This window comes from Urtica dioica, chromosome 7 (assembly GCF_054948205.1).
Source record: "Urtica dioica subsp. dioica isolate 48M chromosome 7, U.dioica_male_clone48M_v1_H2, whole genome shotgun sequence".
Classification (NCBI taxonomy): Eukaryota; Viridiplantae; Streptophyta; class Magnoliopsida; order Rosales; family Urticaceae; genus Urtica; species Urtica dioica.
In genome coordinates this window covers 41661356-41681097 of record NC_142762.1, presented here as the reverse complement: position 1 = coordinate 41681097, position 19742 = coordinate 41661356, and the positions used below count along the sequence as shown (strand labels likewise).

The 19742-nt window shown below is 36.5% G+C and overlaps 3 protein-coding genes across 3 annotated transcripts; 1 reads left to right on the top strand and 2 right to left on the bottom strand.

The window, feature by feature from the left end:
• Window positions 1-267: 267 nt before the first annotated feature.
• LOC149391683 (uncharacterized) lies at window positions 268-1675 on the bottom strand. Its single transcript, XM_089620040.1, has one exon. The coding sequence runs from the start codon at window positions 1673-1675 to the stop codon at window positions 335-337; it is 1341 nt and encodes a 446-aa protein (XP_089476166.1). The 3' UTR covers window positions 268-334.
• Window positions 1676-8048: 6373 nt separating this feature from the next.
• HEMB1 (Aldolase superfamily protein) lies at window positions 8049-11740 on the top strand. The gene is made up of 12 exons (XM_089618793.1): window positions 8049-8454; window positions 8739-8850; window positions 8925-8998; window positions 9222-9290; window positions 9384-9467; window positions 9574-9643; window positions 9887-9942; window positions 10222-10343; window positions 10733-10804; window positions 10900-10981; window positions 11063-11140; window positions 11306-11740. The coding sequence occupies exons 1-12, from the start codon at window positions 8143-8145 to the stop codon at window positions 11471-11473; spliced, it is 1299 nt and encodes a 432-aa protein (XP_089474919.1). The 5' UTR covers window positions 8049-8142; the 3' UTR covers window positions 11474-11740.
• Window positions 11741-12010: 270 nt separating this feature from the next.
• MGD1 (monogalactosyl diacylglycerol synthase 1) lies at window positions 12011-14830 on the bottom strand. Its single transcript, XM_089618792.1, has 8 exons — window positions 14045-14830; window positions 13577-13749; window positions 13325-13486; window positions 13073-13214; window positions 12752-12976; window positions 12587-12649; window positions 12420-12494; window positions 12011-12333 (listed from the first exon to the last, which is right to left on the bottom strand). Exons 1-8 carry the CDS (start codon window positions 14570-14572, stop codon window positions 12097-12099), a joined length of 1605 nt encoding a protein of 534 aa, XP_089474918.1. The 5' UTR covers window positions 14573-14830; the 3' UTR covers window positions 12011-12096.
• Window positions 14831-19742: the final 4912 nt, after the last annotated feature.

Sequence of the window (19742 nt, the reverse complement as noted above, 5' to 3'; positions counted from 1 at the left end):
TATTAGAGTCTCAGACCAACTCCATCCGATAACACCATTTTCTACTCTATTTTACAGTACATGTCACATCAAACACTACCTCATCTCCAACCGAACTCTATTTTTTACACCAAATTGAAATATTAATTTTATATTCAACTTTCTCTTATTTATTTATATACCCTTATATTTATTTAATATATTTTAATTATACCACTTATTCATTATTTAATAATGAAGTATTACTCCATAAAATTATTGAAAATACAAATTAACACAAAGTAAACTTAATATTTATTAAACACAAAATACAATACAAAACAAATAACATAAAATAAAATAAAAAAAAGTACAATTACACATCTGAATTAGAATATCTCTCCCACAAATGGTCGATCAATGCATTTCGGAGCGTGATATGTGCATCTTTGTCTCTTATTTGTCTGTAGCGACTGAAAAACTCATGAAATCGTGTATCATCATTCTCCGCTAATTCAACCCCCAATGGTGGCGTTTCTATGTTAACTTCAATGGGCACGTTGAGATCACGCTCATCTTCTATTATCATGTTATGCATTATTATGCATGTAGTCATTATATCTTTTAAGACATCTTTTCTCCAAAATCTTGACGGTCCCGCCACAATTGCAAACCGTTCTTGGAGAACTCCAAAAGCACGTTCTACGTCTTTTCTACAGGATTCTTGCTTCATTGAAAAATATTGTTTTTTTCGGCCACGGGGTTCTCGAATAGTTTGAACAATAGTAGACCATTTTGGATATATACTATCAGCCAAATAATAACCCATATTATACTCATTTCCCTGTATGATATAATGAGCGGGAGGAGTAATACCTTGAGTGAGATTGGAAAATAGGTGAGAAGACTCTAACACGTTGATGTCATTGTTGCTTCCCGGCATGCCAAAATAAGCGTGCCATATCCAAAGATCATAATCAGCCACAGCTTCTAGAATAATTGTAGGTTTTCCGCTACGACCCGTATATTGTCCGGCCCACGCGGTAGGGCAATTTTTCCATTTCCAATGCATACAATCCAAACTACCCAACATTCCCGGAAAGCCACGTTGTTGACCTATATGGAGAAGTCTAGCAACGTCATTAGGAGTTGGTGATCTTAAATATTGCTCAGAAAATACCTCCACCATTGCTCGGCAAAACCTCTTCAGGCTTTCAATTGTCGTGGACTCTGCTATTTTGCAGTACTCGTCTGTGGCATCTGCCGGAAGACCGTAGGCCAGCATCCGAAAGACAGCAGTTATTTTTTGAAGTGGTGACAACCCAAGTCTGCCAGCACGATCCAACCGTTGTACAAAATAGTTGTCGTGACTTTTAACAGCATCCACTATTCGGAGGAATAAAGAGCGAGACATTCGATACCTCCGACGAAACATGGCCTCGTTGTAGAGCGGAGATTCTGAGAAGTAATCATTGAAAAGTCGCCGGTCTGCACTTTCTCGATCCCGATTGATGAAAGCACGTCCTGGAATCGAGCCTCCTACGTTGCGCTCAATGGTTTGGTCGGCGGCATGTTCGTTGAGAATTTGCATGATCGTGATATTATTTTGGATAATTTGATGACATATAGCATCCTCCTGCTCATCAATTTGAGCCATTTGAAGTTGAAAATCATTATCAGAGGAAGAAGATGAAGAAGATGATGAATTAAAACTCATTTTGAGAGATGAATGATGAAAGATGAAGTGTGTTAGAGAATGTAAATGGGGCGTTGAGTGTTAGAGAGTGTGAAAGATGAATTAAAACTGAGACTATTTATAGGGCGTTGAGTGTAGATGCCGGTTTGGGAAGCGTGAGATTCTTGATGGGTGGTGGCATTGAGTGGTCACATCACGTCAGAACCCGGGAAGCGTGAGATTCTTGATGGGTGGTGGCATTGAGTGGTCACATCACGTCAGAACCCGGGAAGCGTGAGATTCTTGATGGGTGGTGGCATTGAGTGGTCACATCACGTCAGAACCCGGGAAGCGTGAGATTCTTGATGGGTGGTGACATTGAGTGGTCGCATCACGTCAGAACCCGAGAAGCGTGAGAGCTTTGATGAGTAGTGGCATTGAGTGGTCACATCACGTCAGAACCCGAGAAGCGTGAGAGCTTTGATGAGTAGTGGCATTGAGTGGTCATATCACGTCAGAACAGGGAAGCGTGAGAGCTTTGAGTGAGAACATATTCTATAAATAGTATCTTCCATAAGTTGTGTTATTCATCCAAAAAATTACTGAGCCTTGAGTACGATACATTACAAGAAAATGACAAGTCGAGCTTCTGGATACTCTCATGAAGAAGACCGACTTCTTTGTCAAGTTTACATGGAGATTTCTCAAGACCCTATCATTGGTATATACCAATCATCTGATAGGTTTTGGAGCCGTGTTGAAGACAGCTATAACAATGCAAAAAAACCAACTTCGGAGATGCGTTCGAAGCGATCAATTCAGTCCCGAATCCAAGTAATTGAGAAAGCTACAAGGAAAATGCATGCATGCATTCGGCAAATTGAGAATAGACACCCGAGCGGTGCTTCAACTGAAGATATTGTGAGTATTTTAGCTATTTTTATCTTTTTTTTAATATTATGTTATTGTAATTGGTTATATATCGACTTGCAGATGGATCAAGCTAAAGTGTTGCTTGCAGATGATGAAAAATTCAAGAAAGGTTGGAAGTTTGATCATGTGTGGAACATCATCAAGAATTTTGAAAAATTTCAAGACGGAGCCTCAAGTGCGAGACAAACATCTCGAGGTTCGTGTTCTTTTTCGGAGTCCGAACAACAAACTCCTGAGTCGGTTAGACAACCATCTCCTTCTGAGCGACCGATTGGAGTGAAAAAAGCTAAACTAAAAATGAAAACGGATGACAAAGTAGCTTCCTCCATCAGCAAGCTTGATGAAGGAAATAAACTACTTCTTGAGCAGATGAAGAAGTCGGGTGATATGAGGGAACGCCTCTTAGAAAGTATAGATATGGCTAATAATTTGAAAACAATCAGAGAAGAAAATAAAATAATGAAAATGAATTTAAATAAAATATCAGATCCTCAGCTTCGTGCATTTTGGGAAGCTGAACAAGCCAAAGTTTTACAAAAGAGAGCCGAACAACAACAATCTCAAACACCATTTCCTAATTCCGATTCATATTCGCAATATTTCACCGGTCTTGGAGGATCCGACGCTAATCTCCCTGAGTATTAGTTTATGTATTGTAATTTTATTTTGTTGTATTGTGTTTTTTTTAATGTTTTTTTTTTTCATTTCGATGTCGTTGTAATGTTATTTCGTTTCGGTATTAATATTAATGTCATTTTAGTTATTCCCAAACTCCAAATGTCAATGTTGTATTTTAAAATATTGTGGTCTTTTAAAATATTTAATACATAAAAATAATTTTTGAGATAAATATGAAATAATTTTATAAAATAATGACAATTGAGTAAATAATACATTTTACAAGGACTAAATAACAAGTAAAAAGTATTTTTGGCGTAATGAACAGTAAGCGCTATATATAGCGCACCAAAAAAATAAAAGTAACTTCAGCGCTATTTTAGAGTTTTCTTTGGCGTACGGCTGGAGTAAATCAACACACCAAATCAGTCAAATAGAGTTCGGATGGACTTGGTCTCATACCGTAAAGGAGAGACAGCGACAATAGAGTATTTAACTCTAGTAATTGTTTGGGAAGAAAAGAAACACAACTATGTATAATTTTTTTTATATTGGGGAGGGTAAGAGAGAACGTCTGCTTTGCTTGCACTTCAACTAAACTCTTTTTTTTTTTCAGTAACGTTTTCCTTTTTATCTATGTACAAAGGTGGAACCAAGAGTTATAGTTTAGGGTGATCGACAATAATTATTTTTTCTTTAGGAAATAACCGATAAATAAAACGTCTAATATATCTTAATAAAAATCTTAATATAAATTCATCAAGAAAATAAAAATATTTCAAAATGTACCATTCAATTTTAATTTCAAAAATATCTATCACATATTATATTTTAGCTCTCACGAATATAGTATGTCATATGTGTCAGCTTATTTTTTTTAGTTTTTATACAAATAAAACCTGTTTGATTTCTCCTCTCTCATTTCTCCTCTCCCTTCTCCCTTCTCTTTTTTCTCATATCCATAAATTTCCAGGAAATTTTGCAGAGAGTTTTAACACCGAAAAATCAAATGAGTCTAAAATTATTAAATTCTCAAAGTTGAGGGTGGTCTGGGTCACCCTCTCCCACCTAGGGCTGTACAAAAGTTGACCGAAAATCGGTTAAACCGATAACCGAACCGAACCGTAACCGAAATTTGGTGCCACGTCAACAAACCGAAAATTCGGTTCGGTTAACCGTATCCGGTTTGAAAATTCGGTTCGGTTATCGGTTCTGGTTATTTGGTAAATTCGGTTATCGGTTAATAACCGATTTTTTTAAGAATTATTTAATTTTAAAAAATAGTAAAAAGCTGTGATATATAAGATATAACCTAAATATTTTACTAACCTATTTCATTTCACGGGAAGAGAAGAAGGGACGGGGGGAAAATATTGACCTAAAATTTTTATCTTCTCCGATTTCCCTCCACAGCTTCATTGATTTCTTTTGAGATTGGCTCTGATTTCGTCTTCTCCGATTCTCGCCGCCCAAGCCGTCAAGCTCGCCGATAGCTTCATTGACCTAGGGTTTTTATCGCCCAGCCCAGGTACTACCTCTGTCTCTCTTCAATGGCTGTTTTGTAATTAGAGATTTGTTAGTGTTATGGAAAGTTTATATATACCGTGGGTTATGCTTTGCTCTGTCACCATTGTTTCTTCAGATTAGGTTTTCGGTTCCGATCCCCTTTTTTTGTTAGCATTTTGTCATTGTTTTCTTGGTTTGGCTGATTCATATCCTCTTTAATAATTCATTTTCATTCATATGTATATCGTGTTATTTTCATTTTTTTTTATTTATTAAGTATGTAAGGGTTGGATCTTCACATCTTGTCATGTATCTTTGTATGATCTTATTGGCTTGATTGAATTTTTATGTTACGACTTTGTTTGGTCAAAGGTATAATTTACTTTATGATATATACCTACTGTCTTCTGAATTAAAATTACTACGAGCATAATTGTTTATTTTTTTTATAGGTGACCGATCATGATAATTGTTTATTTTTTTTAATAGATGACGGATAATGATGAAACAAGAATAACCGGGGAAGAAGCGGAGAGTGAGGCAAGTACTTTCGCCAATAGACATAAAAGAAAAAATGCCTCGCAAATTTGGGATCATTTCACCAAAGTCGATGAGAGTCAATCGAAGTGTAATCATTGTGGAAAGGTGTTTGCTTGCAATTCAAAGAAAAATGGGACATCTTCAGCTCGAAACCACATGTACTCGTGTTCCCAAAACCCACACTTTCAGAGAGAAAAAGGGCAAAGAACTTTGGCTTTGCTCAAGAAAAGTGGTGAAGAAGATAATGAGTTAAAGGTTGTGTCATGGTCAAAGGAGGGATTTAGACGTGCGTTAGCCATCTATATACTATTAGATGAGCTTCCATTTAGACATGTCGAAGGTGAAGGTTTTCGGCAATATTCGTCGTATTTGAATCCAAAGTTTCAAGCTCCGTCAAGGGTCACTGTTGCGCGAGATATTTACAAGCTTTTTTTGGAGGAAAAAGTGAAGTTGAAGGAGGAGTTGCGTCAACAACGAATTGCCATAACAACGGACACATGGACGTCAATTCAAAACATAAAATATATGTGCGTAACGGCTCACTGGATCAGCAAAGAATGGGTGCTGAAGAAGAGGATCATTTCGTTTTCTCAAATCTCTAGCCACAAAGGAGAATCCATCGCTAATGAATTGCTCGCTTGCTTCAACGATTGGGGGTTATCAAAGATACTCTCAATTACGGTGGACAATGAAAGTGAATTTATTATTTGATTAATCACTTTATTATATACATAACCTTGTTTATTCTAACTTTTATTATTTGATTTTAGATGATGGTGAATTTATAGAAACCGAAACATCTCAACAAACATTTGAAAGTGCAAATTGATCAAGACTTTAAAGGTATTTCTTAGTCCTTGACTTACTTGCTATGTTGATCATGACTCTGTTGGATACTTGTTCAGTTATTCGTATGTACTAATTGGAACTTATGATTCTGTTGGATACTATATGTAGGTGTTTGTTTGCAGGGGGAAGTTATGGAAGATGAAGTAGAGAGAATTGTCAATTTAGAGTAGAGGAACCATGAATGATGTCTTTTTCAAGTGATGCATATGCCATTTGATATGTTTCTTTTTATATTGTTGGAGTTTTTACTTTTTTACTTGATTTTTGGATGACTGTAAAATCTTTAAAATCGGATTATTGGATGAGTAGAACTCAGACTTTGTTGATTTTGAACAGATTTAAAACTACAAAACAAGTAGGAAAGAGAATTAAGAACTGGTTAACCAGTTTTGAAATTGGTTAACCGAATTTTTCGGTTAACCAGTTTCAAAACTGGTAAACCGGAAATTCGGTTAACCAGTTTTGAAATTGGTTAACCGAAAAATTCGGTTAACCAGTTCTAAACCGGTTCAAAATCCGGTTATCGGTTTTAGCAAACTGGTTAACCGAATATTCGGTTAACCGAATTTCGGTTTTTGACCAATTCGGTTCGATCATTGGTCCAAATTTTTAAAAACCGAAAATTCGGTTTCGATTATCAATTTGGTCCAAAACCGAACCGAACCGAACCGAACCGATTTCACCCCTACTCCCACCACATGACATGGGTCCGCTCCTGCCTCTAGACCCGATCCATAAAAATCCATCATTGTACTACTAGTAAAATAGTGGAAATGACCTCTAGTACTATTTTTGGAAAGTTAATTCTTCATTTGTCTCATTTATTTTTATGCTATTAATGTATCCTTTTATATTATTTTCCTCATCGTTTATAATTTTATTTTTTCATTTTTTTAAGATCTCATTTATTTTTTATTTGTCCACGATTTCATTTAAATTAAGGGTAAAATAATCAAAGATAAATAAGTAATTGTAGGAGGTTTGAAAATTCGTGGGTTCATAAAATTATCTTTAAACGAACTATTTGTGTAATTCTAAAAAATATTTGAAGTACGTTATGGTTACCTTCAATTAAAAAATGTAACTTAATTATTTAAATACATAAAAAAAATTACTGATAAAAAAAAACTAGAGGTCTAAATTACGAATTATACATTAAAAAAAAACATGCATACATAGAGAGAGTAGACCTTGATTACTTTAGTATACGACGTCAAAGCATCTCCAATATTAACATAATTTTGGTGTAATTTTTATATCAAATTAGTATAATTTCTATACGAAGTTTTGATTTTACTCTAATGATAATACACTATTTTTACACCAAATATAATATTAATAGAATATGCTTTTGTTTAATTATTTTAATTTATATGTCTAATCTAAAATATTGATTATATTAGAATAATACTTTATAATTTGGTGTATATTTACACTAAATTTTAATAATAGTATCCATTTGGGGTAAAAATTAAACCACTGTGGAGTTTTATACTACTATCATAGTAATTCTACATTATTTATTGAATTATGGAATTTTTCATTAGAGATGATCTTAGAATTGAACATGTATAAGTTTTTGGGATTTGGACACAGTTGTCCATTTTTGTTATGACGAGTATTTACTGCATATTTTAAAATTGATATTCTTTTTCATAGTATAAAGTTATATATAAAATGTGGAAGATTAGTAAGAAAAAAAAAACGCATAATGAAGATAATTAATATCATTTTTTACATTTTTTTTTGTTAGAAGAACATGGAATGGAATGGAATGTTACGACCATGAATAACACCATAGTCGTCTGTCGTTTAACATCCACGCGTGTATAATTAACACTGTCTTTTTGGTTAGAATATAATTAACATCATGTATGATAACGGATATCACATCGTCTGTCGTTTAACAAAAGCGCGGGACCCACAAAGAAGAACCCATCCATCTGTCAGTCGTCTTCCTTCGCGGCCAGTCCTGATTGGCTCTCCCCCAAATCCAGAATTATCATCTCAACATCGTCAACCTCTCTCTCTCTCTGCAATTCCTTTCTCCGGACTCGACTTCCATGGCTTCCTCGATAATCAACTCGCCTGCGAACGCCGGAGCGACGGTGAAGAGCCTAGACTGTCAGAAATTCGCCGGTCTGAGGCCGTCGAACGCCGCCAAGAGCTTGAGTTTCTCTCGGAGCTCGGCCAGGCTCAGTCATGGCGTTCGGTTCTCTGTGAGAGCGAGCAGTGCTAACAACGCGCCGAATCAGAAGTTAGGGCTCACCGACGCCGAGTGCGAAGCCGCCGTCGTTGCGGGGAATGTCCCGGAGGCCCCGCCGGTACCGCCAAGGCCCATGGCTCCCGCCGGAACTCCGGTGGTCCCCATCCTTGTGAGTGTAAAATTTGTAAAATTGGATATGTACTAAGAAATAGTCGATGACCTGGTTATTCGCATATTCATCATCTGTTATTTTGTAAATATAGTTATAATCATAAATATCATGAATGTTTTGGTATTTATCATGGCTCAATAGTTGCTGAAATGGCTATTTATCGTCATTTTCGATTTATGCTTGTTAAATTTTAGGTGCTCAATGACTCTTTGTCTTTGCCTATTGAGTACGTTTATAATATCTCTGTTTCTTTGTCAATTGACCTTTGCTTATTGTAACAGCCGATTACTCGTAGGCCGCGTCGGAATCGGATTTCTCCGGTAGTAAGAGCAGCATTTCAGGAAACCTCATTGTCACCTGCAAATTTCGTGTACCCGCTTTTTATCCACGAAGGTTGATATTAGTGTAAAATATCCGTTATGTGCGTCTCTGTGATTATGTTATGCTCAGTTTTAGAAGCATTGCAGGCGAAGAGGACACACCTATTGGAGCTATGCCTGGATGCTATAGGCTTGGATGGAGGCACGGGCTCGTTGAAGAGGTGATAGTGATTCCCTAGCTTTGTGTGTCAAATTGCTAAGGGGTATTAGAAGTGTTTCCTTTTAGATTCGTTCCACTAGTTTTTGTGTAGAAATCATGTTGAGAACATTTATGTATTTGGTTAGGCTAGGGTTGATGGATACCAATATAAAGCATTTCGATATCGGTTTCTTTATAGTTTCTCATGCATCCAATATTTTTTTTCTTTATGATTGGTTGAATAGGTTGCAAAGGCCCGAGATGTTGGCGTGAACAGTATTGTTCTTTTCCCAAAAGTGCCAGATGGTTTGAAGGTTCTTGCTCGTTAGTTTTACATTATTCTCATTTATTTAACGGTAATATTATGTTTATTGGAGTGACACGGGTTAATTGCTATTGCACCATAGACCCCCACAGGGGATGAGGCATACAATGATAATGGTTTAATACCTCGAACTATTCGGCTGCTCAAAGATAAATTCCCTGATCTTGTAAGTCAGCCCATCTTACTATTCAATAATATTTACTTAATCAGATTTACGAGCGTTTGGAATCGGACCATTTTATTTATGAGTTCGATTTGGTGCTTTTCATCAGGTTATCTATACTGATGTGGCCTTAGATCCATACTCATCTGATGGGCATGATGGTATTGTTAGGGAAGATGGTAAGAAATCTATATATTGCTAATGCTTTTGTCATCTGGACTCTTGTATCAAATGAACTTTTTTGTCCCAAGTTTATCTGTATTCGCTAACAGCCAAGCTAGAACTTTATCTCTACATGATAACTACTCATGCCCACTGCTGTTCCCAGGATTTTAGTTTCTCATTATATATACTTTTTATTATTTAAAATTTCATTATACAGATTTTGAGTTGCTGATTGTATGATTCTTAACCCATCCCAGGAGTTATAATGAATGATGAGACAGTCTACCAGTTATGCAAGCAAGCTGTGTCTCAGGTAATCTAGTGCAAGTATATGCATCTCCACTAAATAGTCTTTACTCATAGTCATAGGTTATATTTATTTAGTTTTCTGTTTGTGTCCTAATTTTCTCTTACTCCTTTCTCATACTGCGTTTTAGATTGTTAGATAGCCACCGTTTATGTTATACCATATATTTCCTTGCTACTTTTTTATTTTTTTATTTTGTATATATATATATATAGATATATTTATATTTGATGCACTATGTTTTCAGAATATTTGATATAACTGGACTATTGGATTCCTTTGTAGGCCCGTGCCGGGGCTGATATTGTCAGTCCTAGTGATATGATGGATGGCCGTGTCGGAGCTATTCGAACCGCCCTTGATGCTGAAGGCTTTCACCACGTCTCTATAATGTCCTATACCGCGAAGTAAATACTCGATTCCCATTTCTTTATTTTCGATGCCATAACAAGGAAATGGAAAAAATATATGGGGTCCTCAAGGGTGACCCAGTTTTGTAGAGGGCCTTGATTGGGCGGCTGAACCTAACTAATGCCTAATTTTTTTTAAATAAATATTCTATAAACGCCTCTTCTACTCTGTTTATCATTCCAAAAAATTTCGTAGGATCCATTTAGGTAAATTAGTTTGTCCTTGTCGAACTACATGGTATTCTGGACCCACTTGTCTACATCTCATCATTTTCTGTAGGACAAATCAGTGTTTGATGTTCGTGGTGACTATGCATGATTTTGTTGTATCAACTTTTTTTTTTTTTTTTTTTCTGTGTAAATATCTTTTCTTATATGCTTCACAGATATGCAAGTTCGTTCTATGGTCCATTCCGGGAAGCTCTAGACTCAAACCCTCGTTTTGGCGACAAAAAAACGTATGTATTTTGATGTTGAATGTCATGTCTGATTTCTATAATGTAAGCAAGATATGCTGACTCGCTTTATACGAATCTGGCATCCAAAATTCAAGTTATCAAATGAACCCAGCAAACTATAGAGAAGCCCTTATTGAAACCCGTGAAGACGAGTCTGAAGGGGCCGACATTCTCTTGGTAAGTGCCATTTGCTTCGACTCTTTTCAAATAACTGACCGAATTTCATTTTTCCTGACAGTAGACTGATTTTGCATACAGGTAAAACCCGGTCTCCCATATCTCGACATCATAAGATTACTCCGGGACAGCTCTCCTTTACCGATCGCTGCTTACCAGGTAATCTCTAAATGGCATTATAACTTATAACATAACTCCTTTTTCGTTATATTTTTTTTGTTGGTATTTACCTGTCTAGTTTGGGAAATATCAATTTTTTCCCCATCTATTTAGAGCCAGTTTGAGATTCGAAGGCATGATGCAACAAATTGTGTTTTTTCTTAGGTATCGGGCGAGTATTCGATGATCAAGGCGGGTGGTGTTTTAAAGATGATTGATGAAGAAAAAGTCATGATGGAGTCACTGATGTGCCTTCGACGGGCCGGCGCAGATATAATTCTGACCTATTTTGCACGACAAGCTGCCTCGGTTTTATGCGGTGAAAAGAAATGAAACGAAGATCCTAAGAACAGTGGGGATTCTTGAATACTGACCCTGGGTTTTACTTTACCCAAGAATTCTATGTTTAGAATATCTGAAGTAGGTCAACGTTCTGAGTTGGGTTTTTTTGGTGAGCCAGTGTGTATTGTATTTCACTTTTAGATGTCTTTTTTGAAAGAAAAAAAAATTAGTAATGTGGAATAAGCCATTTATTTATTCCTATTGGTGTCCAAACCCCCATAATAAATCGACTGCCTGAAAATTCTGGACAGTTATATCGGGAGTTCATCCAAAGATTAAAGCTGTGCCTTCTTAGCTAGAAACCATGTCAATAGTGTTCATAAGCAATTGGACACAACTTGTGTTGCAAGAAATTATGTGTTCAGGTTTCATTATTTAACACTAATACGATACACTGAACACATTGGACACAACTTGTGTTGCAGGAAATTATGTGTTCAGGTTTGTACTTTTTCTTAAGGATACGCTCTAATCTTATCCAATGAATTGAGGAATGAATGCGCTACTTATTACTCTCAAAAGGCAATCTAATGGAATGAAGATGTGAATTGCACCATCAAATCCTAATCCGGCTCGCTGCAAAATTGCTTTTTTGGGGGGAGCAATAAAGTGTTTTAAGCTGTACATGAATATTGCGATACAACGCTTCTTTGTTGAACAAGCTCGTGAAGATCGTGAACGATCTTGAACACAGCGTCAGGCTTTGCCAACTTCAACGCATTTTGCGACATGACTTTGAGCTCATCCGCCCTTGGACCAAACCACTGCGAAACGATATTTGCTATTTCTTTGGGAGACTTTGAAAACTTCCCACATCCGTTTTCCACCACATAAGGTACGTTCCCAGCTTCCTGTATTGAATTGCAAAGATCGATAAGTATGTCAAAAAGCAAGAAGAATAGAAAAAAGAAACGGAACGAAATATATTATGTATTACCTGCCCAGCAATGTAATCATTCAAAATTATAGGAACCCCTCGTATCATGGCTTCAGCGATCGTTCCCGGGCCAGCCTATAGAGGATGGTAATCAAGGCTTAAACTTGGATTCTCTGACAAATTAACAAAAGGACAATCAAACAGTTTCACAAAACACTTTAACTTACCTTGGTGATAATGCAGTCACAAGCTCCCATGCATTCCTCCATTTTAGTGACAAAGCCTTTCACCTATGACATTGGAAAGTTTCAACAGATTTAGTCTCCCTCTTTTTCTCTGCGTATGTGCATTATCTCAGTCAAAATGGTAAAAACAGCAGCGGAGAACAACACCTGGACAGGGATTTTCCAATCGATGGAACTCAATTTGTTGACGAGCTTCTTGTTTCGGCCACAAATGACAAGTATCTGACCTCGTGGCTCCCCGAGTTCGGCGTCGTATAACATGTCTCCCAGCGCCCGAGCCGTGGCCTCAATGGGTCCCATCCCTTCACCGCCTCCCATCAGCAACACCGCCGGAAGATCTTCGTCCATACCCAGATCTTTCCTTAGTTCGACCTACACATACCATAATCAAGCTGGTTTATTACAAGAATATAAGTAGTGTCTGACAAGAACCTTGGATTCCAAGGAAGCAAAGATAGGACTACCAACCTTTGGCCTCACGGGCTTGATAAATGAAGGTCTCACAGGGAGACCATAAACTTTGATTTGAGAAGGCTTGAGTCCAGCTTTCTGCGCTCTTCTCGAAACCTCGTTTGTCGGGCAATAGCATCTCGTGACAAGCTTATGAAACCTGAAATACAACAGCTTTTAAGCAACGCACTCGGGAAAATACCAGAGGACACAAAGAAGACGGGGAAAAAAAAAAAAAAAAAAAAAAAAAAAACCGTAACCGAAACCGACCATGTGGGATGACAAGTGCTCAGGTCTGTGATCACCGTGGTGAAAACGATCTTGTCCAAAAGACCCTTGGAGCGCAAGATACGGAGCGGCACGTGTTGCATCAGAGGATGTACGCTGATGATAATATCCGGCCGGTACTTCATCAGCCCTTTGGCCACCTCTCTAACAACACAACACATTCAAAAGACTCATTCCCAAGTTCCTACTATCCTATCGATTGTTCGTAGATAAAAGCTAGGGAAAGTGTTTTACCGAGCTATGAACGTCGAAGTCGCAGCGAAGTTCGACTGATGAATCAGCCGCGGAGCAGTCCCGTAGTATGTCATCCTCCATAGTGACCCGTGTTTGACCAAGAAGTTGTAACTCCTCGGAAGTTGATTAAACGGCCACGGTGTATGCTCCGACCACAAATCCGTGACAAACACCTGCGTGTTTGTATTTTACTCGTTTAATCATATTCTTTTTTTATATAAAATAAGTCACTCGGGTGGGTCGCAGAGTAGCGTGATCGCCTCTCTCGAATTGCGCCAAGTTTATCCATAAGATTAGGAATTCGTGTTAACATAGACATAAAGAAGTATGTGCATTAACACAGACGTAGACACAAACTAATTATCAATTCTATAACAACATTCTTGCCTCCAAGATCCTAATAAACCATCACAAGAAATGATTTTGGTCGCGATATCAGTAACAGCCAAAGAGAATGTATTCGCTGACCTGATATTCATCACGGAATTCCTCGTTGAAAGCGGCCTTAATGGCCTCGGCAGAAGCCCGGTGACCGCCTCCGGTGTCGCTCATCAAGATTAGGACTCTCTTAGGGTTCCCAGGCTCGACGCCATTAATGGCCGTCCCTTCCTCCTCCAAAACCCCAACCCCGTCCTCTCTGGCTCCGTTTCTACCGTCTCCGCCGCCATTGATGTTGGAGCTCCCGTCGCCGTCGCCGTCGCCGTCGCCGGGACCGACTCGAACCGAGGCGAAGCCGATCGGAATCCTCTCGCAGTGGAGCCGAACCGCTCTGTTGAAGTTGGAGAGGAAGTTGCCGAAGCTGGAAGAGCTGGTTTTGCAGGTCAGGGAGAGCGAAGGGTTGGCTCTGAAGTGATTGGCGAAGAGAGGGGTCGCGAAAGAGTCGGAGTAGAGGAACACCGACGCTGAGTGGCCATCGGAGGAGGAGCGAGCGATTCGCGAGGTTACAGAGTCGTAGACTGTGCTTGGTTCTTGAACCACCGCTGAAGAATTATTCATCTCTCTCAGTCTCTCTCTCTCTCTCTCTCTCTCTCTCTCTCAACGTTAAAAGAAGGTTTTGAAGCTCACGACCTAAGAGTCCACATTCGTGTTAGAGAGAGAGAGAGAGAGGCTTTGGAAACTATCTATGGCTGAGTGTTGTTGGGGATAAGTTGTGGATACAAAAGGAACGATCTTTAAAGGGAGAGAGAGAGAGAGAGAGAGAGAGAGAGAGGAGATTCTGGGTATGAAGAGGAATATTATTATTAAGAAGTTTTGGGCTTTGAAATTGTGAATTGACGCATATCACACGGTGTGTATATTTATATATGTAACATAAATTATTGTAAGAAAGGTTAGATATTTCAATTGGATGAGGTTTTAGTTTTATTTTAGGTTTGTTTTATGGCATCCATTGTAATTGGCGAGGGGTTTTCTTTTCAAGTGTGTTCCCATTGGGCCTAGTTTCCATACTCAATATCTAATGAACCAATGGCTATTTGCCATCTCAGCATTGGTCAAAGGGTTGATTCTCATTCCTTTTTCTTTCTTTTTTTTTTTTTTTTTTTTTTTTTCCATTTTTCCATAGAGATAATTAGTTGTTGTTCTCTTGCCATATCAGCAGCACTAGTAAAAGCCAAGGCGACTCTCATCCTTTTTTTAGCCGGTTACCATTTTTTTTTTTTTTGCAATTAAATGTTTTGAGTATCAAGAACAGAATAAATGTATGTTCCTAAGGATCTTTTTTTCGTATCGAAAATTAGCCAGTCCGTCGGTGCCATTTAATTAAGTATTGAAACCTGTTTTTTTATGGTGAGTTAATTGTAATGGAATGTACTTACTACTTATCCATTAATATCATAGGCGATATATATGTCCATATTTTCCAGTGCAAATTTGCCTACACACAGTGGCGGACCCAGACTCGGAAGGCGGGGGGGCGGGGGGGCCAAAACTGAATTTTGGCTGGAAAAAAAAAAAAAAAAAAATTTAAGCCTGAATTTTTTTTTTTGGAGAGGGGCTCAGGCCTCTTGAGCCACCAACGTGGGTCCGCCACTGCCTACACAACCAAACTTTTGGTGTTGTAAGAAAACTGAGAACAAAAGCCCTGAAGAAATACCAAATCACAAAGATAATTCGGATTAAATATAATACGTATATATATATATATATATATATATATATATATATATATATATATATTCATAAGTATTGAGATTGTCCGTCATAAGTATTGAGATTGTACGGACATACAAGATTGCGAAGGAATTTGAAGGAATTGATGGACGGTGTATTAATATATGATTATGAAGAAAGAAAGGTGTATTCCATGATAACATTAATTCACGCTACCTTGTTGAATTTAATTAAATTTGTGGGTCAAAGTCTCCAACTATAGTGGAAAAAAATGCACTCAAAAGTTATTTTCTTTCCCTTGTGATAAAGTCAAAATAATATGCTAAATTGCAGGCGTGGGACTGGTCTTTAGGTTTAGTTACACATCGTTGGCATTGCATGGCATGTAACGATTTGTACAAACAAAGTACGAAAGTATTGAAAAAGCCCATATTATATAACACACGTGTATTGGCATAAACACGGTGGATGAAATGAGGAAGAAGATTCCGAAAAAAAAAAAAAAAAAAAAAAAGCTTAAGTACCGTCCATCATAAACATTCTGTGTCACCGTCCAAATTTCACAAGCTTTCTTAAATATATGATTGTCACTCAAAATTGTACATTCCATTTTACCTCTAAAAAGATTCGAATAACATTACACTCGAGGAGGAGGATTGCATAGAGGAACGAATTATTTATAATTTAAGATAAAAACTTCCCAATATGCATAACTTTGAACCAAAAAAAAAAGAGAGAGAAACCAATTAGTAAAAAATTAGTCAAATTAAAAAAAAATATGGTCACATAATTAAAAACTGTTAATCATTCAAGCACTTACAATTATTCCACAAAAAAAAAAAAACTCAACTCAATTTGCGGTTACACAAACTACAAATGTCCACACTGAGTAAAGCGGCGTCAAGTCGTGGGCGCCAAACCATCTCATGACCTCCGAAATCTATCACTATAAAAGACAAACGAATCAATCATATAAGAGAGACACATTCACATAAAGAATCAAGAAATCTATCAATTATATTCCCTGTTACACAACAGCGGTGATAAACATCAGCGGCTGATGTTTATTAGGTTAATGACAATTTTGCTTTTTCAACTATGTCACATTTAACAAATTGCTCCCTGAAAAAAAAAAACTATATTTTCACTCCTTCGTGATAGTATTAGATTGATTTTACTCCTTCCGTTAATTTTTTCGTTTAAATAGACGGAATTTGACAACGTGTCATCACTTGTTGGAATACGGGTATTATGGTAAATTCGTACGAACGAAATTTAAAATACAAAAAACAAAAAAAAAAAATTAAGTGCTCTCACTCTTTTAATATAGTACCTGAGCTCACAAATTCTTTATTCTTTTCTTCTCTCCATATTAATAAAGAGAAGCAAAATCAAAGGTAAAGCACGAACAACTTTGAAGCAAAAAATTTAAAACGAAGAACAAAAGCATAATTAAACTGAATGGAAAACTAAAAATAAAATAACACATCCCAAATAGTCATAACATGGGTAAATATCTTCAGACTTCTCTTTCTCAGTCCTTGAGATTGGTCCTCCTCTTTGAACCCTAATTCAGCGTAAATCATGGTTTTATTTTGTTTTTTATCTGGTGAATTACCAAAAAAAAAAATGAGAGATGTTCGATTTCTTCATTCCTGGTATAGGAAATTACAAATTAGACTGACCGATATGATGCCAAACCTGGTTCTAGAAGCGAATAGATATGGGTAAGAAAAGAACCATAAACACCAAACGCAAAATCAAACAAAAAATCATCCACCTCACTCTCACAAGGACAAGCTACGAAGAAGACGAAGACGAAGAGCATGAACAAAAAGAACACAACGTTTCCGAACAACTTCTCGTATCCTTAATCTCCATCCACTACCGTCACAACTACGATGACCACATTCTAATCGAAGCCGAACCAATTTCCCCACCAGCGAAGCCCTAGAAGATCTTATTACTTCACTAGAGAGCTCAACTCCAATCCTCCGCCTCATAAGAACTTCTCAGAGTCGCCGAGGCGATCCACGGCGAAGAAGAGACAGTACTTTTCCAAACAGCCTCAGATAGAAACATATCATCCATGACTCGTCTGGATATCTCCGCCGGAAAAGCTGTCATAGCGACGAGAAAATATGTAGAAAATAAAGCACTAAAGAAAAGTCTGAATTGAAGAGATACTTAGGGCATTTGGAAGATAAAAAAAAAAACCTTATTAATGATGGGATTGTGGATGATTTTGTTGGTAATCCAGATATTCTCGTCGGAAAATTGCTTCCTGACTTCATGTTCCCCGTGCGTATTTGTTCCCATTAATATATACTTCAACGTGTTGATTATATCACCTGAAAAAATAAAAGAAATGAAATCATCAACCTTTCACCGCCACAGTCGCATGAGAGAGAGATATTGTATTGGTGTACTCGCAGTTCATGAACTCCAACTCTTGTCCTTCTGGCTGAAACTCTAGCGATTATAGTTTTTGCTCCAAGTCAGGCTCTTTCGGAAGAGCTTGGGGTCGAAGTCACCATCTCTGACAGTGAAAACTAGTGGTGCATATTTTATCTTCAATGAAGAGAATGAGAACATAGTCTAAGATCGCATAAAAGAAAAATAAAATGACGATGTTGCTTATTTTAATTGGAGGGAGATCAAGGGAATCATCAAAATGAGACATAAGATATCCAGATTCAAAGTAAAGAGAGAAATATAATATATAGAAGAGAGGAATAAATAAATAAAAAAAAACAAAAGAAATTAAATTGTTCAAAATATTATCTCTCCAAAATTTACTAAGAAATTTGTTTTGATTATACTTTTAAGAGATTATTATTAAATTATGATATCTTTAATACTTTAAGAGCAAAATTTAATATGTCAAAATCAATTCAAAAGTATGATTTCTTTATAATTGTTGGTACAAAATTACCCTCAATGAAATATCTTTTTATTTTTCTTTTGTATTTCGCTTACTTAGTTTTTTTACATGGTCTTCAATAATCTATTTGATTTATTGATATGGTCGACATTACGTTTTTTTTAAAACTTGGAAAATCTGGATGTGGATTCAAATTTCCAAGCAAACTAAATAAAAATCAACAACTAAACATCCGAAATCAATCTCGTTTCGGGCCTCTTTCCATTTACTAGTGAGGATTTAGATTTATTGGCCATGGCTTAACTTTAGGGTCTGTGTTTGGATTTTGGTTTTTTTTTTCTATGTCATTTTTGGTGGAGAAGAACAAAAAATAAGGAAGAAGAAGAAGAAGAACATAAATCTTGACGGAAAAGAAGAGGAATCGGCGTGAAGACGAAGAGAAAGAGAGAGAGCGATTTATGTTCATATCAACGTGCTTCACGATTCCACTCCTTCAAAACCTCATATATACGTAATATTTTGGAAAATCTGAATAAAAATAAAATATGGTTTGAAAAATTTAGAAATTTGTTTGAAAATTTATTGACATGAATGTTAATAAATCTTCAAATTATTCTAGGAAATTTTTTGAAGATCTATTGACATCGTTGTCAATAAATTTTCTAGATGCCAATAAATCTTTAACATTTTACAAATCGATTTTTTTTTTTTTTAAAGATTTCTCAAATTTTTCATTTTTTTTATAACTTCACAAAACCAAACGAAAAATGATATATAACTTTACTTTTATGAGCATTAAGTTAATAACAAAAGAAAATACAAAAAATATAATAATAAAATAATATTTCATTAAAGGTATTTTTAATACCAACACATATAAACAAATCATATTTTTTTATTATTAATTTTGAGTTATTGAATTTTGATTCTAAAGCATAAAGCAAGTAGGAGGTCATAGTTTAGTTCATGAATAATCCCTACTTTTAATTGATTTTGGGTAGACTACTAATATTTATTTCCAAATCCCATATCATGATTATTTTAGGTATTGGGCTTTCTTCATGCCTACCCTAGTACTTTAGTTTCCCTTACTGTATTTCCAAATAAGACCCAAAGATACATTAAGCCCACGGACTATTGCCTTTTTGTTTTTCCCATTTGTTTTTTTAA

What these genes read in the sequence shown, in the direction of transcription:
- LOC149391683 (XM_089620040.1), bottom strand. Translation starts at nt 1,675, where the DNA reads ATGAGTTTTAATTCATCATCTTCTTCATCTTCTTCCTCTGATAATGAT.
- HEMB1 (XM_089618793.1), top strand. Translation starts at nt 8,143, where the DNA reads ATGGCTTCCTCGATAATCAACTCGCCTGCGAACGCCGGAGCGACGGTG. An exon ending in GCAAGCAAGCTGTGTCTCAG is followed by an intron (nt 9,943 to 10,221) that starts GTAATCTAGTGC and finishes ATTCCTTTGTAG; the next exon opens with GCCCGTGCCGGGGCTGATAT. An exon ending in AAGGGGCCGACATTCTCTTG is followed by an intron (nt 10,982 to 11,062) that starts GTAAGTGCCATT and finishes TTTTGCATACAG; the next exon opens with GTAAAACCCGGTCTCCCATA.
- MGD1 (XM_089618792.1), bottom strand. Translation starts at nt 14,572, where the DNA reads ATGAATAATTCTTCAGCGGTGGTTCAAGAACCAAGCACAGTCTACGAC. An exon ending in ACTTCGACGTTCATAGCTCG is followed by an intron (nt 13,487 to 13,576) that starts GTAAAACACTTT and finishes TTGTGTTGTTAG; the next exon opens with AGAGGTGGCCAAAGGGCTGA. An exon ending in GTGACTGCATTATCACCAAG is followed by an intron (nt 12,495 to 12,586) that starts GTAAGTTAAAGT and finishes CATCCTCTATAG; the next exon opens with GCTGGCCCGGGAACGATCGC.